At 34.3% G+C, this 5455-nt stretch overlaps 1 protein-coding gene and 1 long non-coding RNA gene across 2 annotated transcripts in view; both read left to right on the forward strand.

Moving 5' to 3' along the window:
- Positions 1 to 510: 510 nt before the first annotated feature.
- On the forward strand, positions 511 to 2371 carry LOC122071316. Its single transcript, XR_006138149.1, has 3 exons — positions 511 to 846; positions 1262 to 1301; positions 2209 to 2371. It is a non-coding gene; the product is annotated as an uncharacterized LOC122071316 (long non-coding RNA).
- A 2104-nt stretch (positions 2372 to 4475) lies between these two features.
- The window catches only part of LOC122071336, a 3723-nt gene continuing 2743 nt past the window's right edge, over positions 4476 to 5455 (forward strand). The window contains exon 1 of the mRNA XM_042635678.1: positions 4476 to 4543. Within this exon, the coding sequence (XP_042491612.1) occupies positions 4476 to 4543 (68 nt within the window). The remainder of the gene's footprint in view (positions 4544 to 5455) is intronic.

The following is a 5455-nucleotide window of genomic DNA, read 5'->3' on the forward strand; positions in this document are numbered from 1 at the left end:
CTCTCTTTCTCTCTCTCTCTCTCTCTTCTGGCTCATGATCAGACCTCTCTCATTTTCAGTTATTTTGTTTTAACTTTAACCATCCTTAGCTACCAACTGCAATGGATGATAGTCATTCTTTTCCCATTTTCATATACCCTACATCCACGACGGTTGTCTGATCGGTCGTTATCGTTACTATCATCATCATCATCTCCCATCAAAACCTAAGAAGACCAAAAGAATCATCTAGCCCCACGATATTTATACGAATTGCGAAATCATGATCTATGTTATGATCATCAACTGAACTGTCATATATACGTATGCTTGATTTCATCACCAACCCTATCAGCATCTTATGTGAAAGAAAATGGAGCTATATATGTACTCCATGGATAGTCTCTCATATTTCTCTTCCCTTTCCCCTTCAGTATATAGATGGTCAAGTTATCCTAAATCTTGTTATTTTCCTAGGGTGGATCAACCCTAGATACCCCTCTTCTCATCACATCATCCCTTGCACTTCAATTGCATATATATATCCTAAGATTCACAATCATGATTCATATTCCCATGGCACAACTACCATATCCTAAACCACTAACAACACCAACTTCACCAAATACTACTCCACCACCACCACCTTATCTCTTTTCTTCATTACCTGTAATTCTAATGATAATACTGTTGTCCTTTCGCGTGATACCAGGCAATTCGGAGATCCTTTATTCATTCATATTTTTTCCCCCTTTTTAGGTTGGAAAGTTGGTGTTGATTTTGTGACCTTCAAACTACCTCTCCTACAACCTATTAGTACATATGGTTCATGCCACCATGATATATTAATTCCTTGTTGCAGCCATGGTAGGAGCACTTCTCTGTTGTCTTTCAGAAGCAGTTTGTGAATTATAGGGAAGTAAAGAAAGCGATGTTGGTGAGGTTCAATCTGAAGACGGCTTTACAATTGAATAGTAAAACGATCTCTGATTGAGCCGCGCCAATATCACTTTCTATGTCGCCTCCATCTTTTTGGCCTTCCCTTCTCACTTTCTAGATCAATATCCATGTTTATATATCCATCTATATCTTCATCTTTTGTTTGATTTGGGTGGTGGTGGTGGTGGTGGTGATATTATCACAGAGCTGTTCTGTATTTGGTGCAAGTTCTATAACTGGATGAAAAGATTCAATTCATACTTTAATACTAAAAAACATTTCTGTTTCTTATTGGCAATAGCTTTTGGTTGTTACATTAAAAAAATTTGTTACTGTTATGCAGGTAAAAAGGCAGCCAAGTGGTGATTGCTTAGGAGAGACAGGTATAGTATTATAGAATCATGCAATGAGTTTCATTGAAAGTTAAACAATCTTTCTTTCTTTTTGGATTAAATATCAGAACAAGTGAATGGCTTCCATGTTTGTGTTAAGCATGGATGAGATCTAAGTCTAGTACTTGGTGATAGAAGTATGATGTAAAAGGTCTTGTAACCTACAACACTGAGGTTACTGAAACTAGAAAAAGAAGGTGTGTAAGAAGTAGGTATCTAAATCTTCTCATCATTGATTTCTTAGCCTGATATATGATCTTCTAAACTATATCCTTAGGGTTCTGGACTCATGTCAGTACACAAGCTGTCAGGGCAAAGAGAAAGGAATAGATTTCATTATTGAGTTAGTTGTACAGACTATTGTTCCATCTGTTCTTTGTTTTTTCAGTTTAATTTCCAAATGTCTATATAGTTAAGGTAAGGAAACAGATCAGCAAAAATGGATAAATGGATTATTAGTGGATGTCTGTTTCATATTTTCAATTTTTCTATCAGAGAGATATTTGAGTTGTTCTTGAAAATAAGCTGGTTCTCCACTTAGGGACTTTTGTTGACTTTTAACATTTCCATTATAACTTTTATCCATCTTTTTTTTTTTTTTTTTTCCTCCCTCCATCATAGTCCTCATCATCATGATAGTCTTCATGCAGATATTCTCTTTTCTGGTATATATAGCTTTTTTGTTCAATAGATTCAAAGATATTCTCTTTTCTGTTGGTTGGAGCAATTTGATTTGAATGAAACATTACTTTCTTTCTTTATCCTCTATGATCCCCCTTTATGGAAAGAGCATTGACCTGGAAAATGGCACAATAGATGATTTAAAGTCTTTAACACTGAATCAAGAAAAGGTCCTTTTAATTAACATTAACTAATTGTGTGTTTCTCTTATTCTAAGGTGAAAGCATTGGAAAAAAGTTTCGGAGGTACTTTGAACAGATGTGAATATATATATATATATATATATTTATATATAAATCAGATTTGTATTACGAAGTTGGAAGATATGCTTTTTAGTAGACTATGAGGTGGTCCTTCTAATAAAATGGAATATTTAGGTACAACATTCTTTGCCTTTCTAGCTCTCAAGTTTTGTAGCTGAAGACTGACTTTTAGATGTAAAGAATGATTCTGAAACTATAAGATCACATATTCAAGTTACCATTTCTCTCTCTTTCCCTTTCAATTCATGAAGGCCTTGAATGGTGGGAATTATAATATGGGAGTGTGGTTCCTGCTTGTGCGTGAGGGCCAATGGGAGTGCACGAGAAAGCATCCACAGAAATGCCATTTTCCTTTTAATGAAGGGTGGGCTGATTATTTTGCCCCCTTGTGTCCGGGCGTAGGGTCCACACTCCCCCTACAGAAAATATTTTCCCTTATAATAGTGATCAACTTTGAAGATCTATCAAATGGCTCGACTATGTGGGGTAGTCTGGCTGTCAAAAACACACAATAGGCTTCCGGCTTCCATTCATATGTTGAATATATATGCTCATTTGGACAGGGGCAAGGGTTAGTTGGATGATTCAAATATTTTGCCATGTGGCACATTGTATGGGGTCCACATTTGGTGGACAGATTGACCCAGAGGTCCCATGCCTACATGTCAAGTTTTAGCCAAGAATGCATAATACAAAATGATATAATAAACTTTTGAAAATCTAAGGACTATGAAAGGATGCATGGGTGCATGGATGGCTGAAAATACAAGGATCATGCTAATAAACGGGAGGGTATTCACTGAATTAAATTTTGAAATTTGATATTTTTCTAATCTGAACCTAGACTTTTTTTTTTGTAAAAAAACCTAGACCGTTCTATCTAGTTGCATGTTATAATCAACTTATCCTGCCAGTAAATGGCTAAATAGTTGGACCATTTAGATAAGCTTGTCTGAACCAGCTATTGTGAGAACAGCTAATAAAATTTATTCCCAAAATAGGAAACATTGAGAGAGGTAATAAGAAGTGGTCCTTTACATTAGATTAGGATATAGGACCCACAAAACATAATATGGTTCCATGATGGCTTTGATGGATGTCGGTCAAACCTTTTTTTCCTTTTTTTTGATAAGAATGCCGGTCAAACCAAAGATAGGTTCGAGTCAAATTATAGACCAAGGAAGGCGTTAGACACTTTAGTCCATTAGATCTTCCAATTTATTTGATCAAAATTAAAATATAAAAATATAAAAAAATTAAATGAAAGGATAGTGGAGGTGTTTAGCTACAACACAAAAGTTCAAAAAGTAAAATAAAATACATATAAAAATGGCATTAATATGTATATACCTAGCGGAATGATAATATGTGTCATGAAAATATTGAATTAAATTCTATAAAACATACAAGAACTAAAAGACAGGAAATCACCTTCAACACTTTTATTAACATAAAATGCAGGAAATTCATAAAAAACATGGTAAAGAGTGAAAAAAAAAAAAAAAAAAAAATCTATTGAAAGTCCATCAAAATGACCAAAACCATTATGAATGAGAAGAACACCTTACCATGGCGGCAAAACCTCAAAACATGAATTAACCTAGAAAAAAAACCCCATGAATGAAATTTTGAAAACAATGAAGAAAAGTAAAGAGAACCAAACCATCAAAGATCTGAAGATAGGTATACCTAATCAACAAAGCAAAACCATGAACTTAAGGCTATGTTTGGTAGCCAAGAGAAGAAAAGAAAAGAAAAAAGAATCTAGAAAACAAAAGAAAGAAAAGAAAAGAGAAGAAATGGTGAGAAAATAAAAAGAGCAAGTATGTTTGGTTACCAAGAGAAGAAAAAAAAAGAAAAAAAATTCAAAATTTTTTGAATTTTAGGAGAGAGATAGACACGTAGGAAATCATTATGTAATCATTCATTTTTGTCTTATTATGTTTTCATATTTTCTCATGTTTTCTTGTGTTTTTAGTAAGAAAATTTTTCGGAGAGCAAAAGAAAATTTCACAATTCCCAAGAGAAATTTTGAATTTAAAAAGGGGAATCTTCTCTTGGGTGAAGACATACCAAGTGCAAAGAAAAATTCTTAACCCAAGGAAAAAAGTACAAAAAGTGTAATTTTTTTTTTCTTTTCTTCTCTTGGCTACCAAACACAGCCTAATGAAAATGCATGCAATGTGCATAAAACTCCTTCGGCGCTAAGTATGTGTCAAATATGATGTGGTTGACATCGAATCGAGTCTGTCTGAAGTCAAAGTTCAAATTTTCGAGTCTCTTAAGCTGGTTAGTTCTGTTTTGGACCGGGCTGTACCTGACCTAGCCCTAACTTATTCAAAACTTTAAATGGCTCTATCTTGGGCTCGATCTTAAAGTCCAAATTGGGTGATTCCAAAGGCATTTTATTAGAATTTTCATATACTTTGATATGGTATGAAATTCAGGAACTGTCTTGGTCAACAAGGACAATCTCCAATGTGGGTTCCACATGGCTAAAATATATTCTTCTCGCAGATAAGGGGTAAATTAGCTTATTTTTATACCAATATATTAAAGTATATGAAATTTTGAGAACATGATTAATTCGCCCCTAACCATGTTTGACTCACCTGAGTCACCGGGTTTTGAAGAGGGCAAGTCAAGTTGGAAAACTTGGGGCCCGTTTGATAACGTTTCTGCCGTTTTTGTTTCAAGAAACGGCAGAAACATAAATTTCCGTTTCTAGAAACAGAAACGGAATTGAAGGTGTTTGATAAGTCATGTTTTTAGAAGTCGATGGTAACCAGTGAAAGAATTGCCACAAGTCGTTTTCAGAAACGGCGAAACAAGTTGAATTTGTTTCGCCTGGGTCGTTTCTTGAACCATAAATAAGTAAAAATTTATATTTCTATTTCTAAAAATTAGTGAAACGAAACAGTTTTATCAAACGTTTTTTGCTCTGTTTTTGCTGTTTCTGGAAATAGAAACGGTAGAAACGCGTTTCTTGAAACTTTATCAAACTAGCCCTTGGTTTCTTTACCGTGGGTAAAGAGAATCTAATCATGAGGGTGTCATTATCCCACCCACCCCGTATTCTATGAAGTTTGAAATGCCTTTAAAATTATTTCAGGAGTCTCATCCAACTACATTAAGAGATTCTCTTTTTCACCATGGATGAAGAAAAATTCAATCCATAGATTTTTGTTAACACATAAAAAA

The sequence above is a fragment of the Macadamia integrifolia genome, unplaced genomic scaffold (genome assembly GCF_013358625.1).
Source record: "Macadamia integrifolia cultivar HAES 741 unplaced genomic scaffold, SCU_Mint_v3 scaffold_210A, whole genome shotgun sequence".
NCBI classification, from domain to species: Eukaryota; Viridiplantae; Streptophyta; class Magnoliopsida; order Proteales; family Proteaceae; genus Macadamia; species Macadamia integrifolia.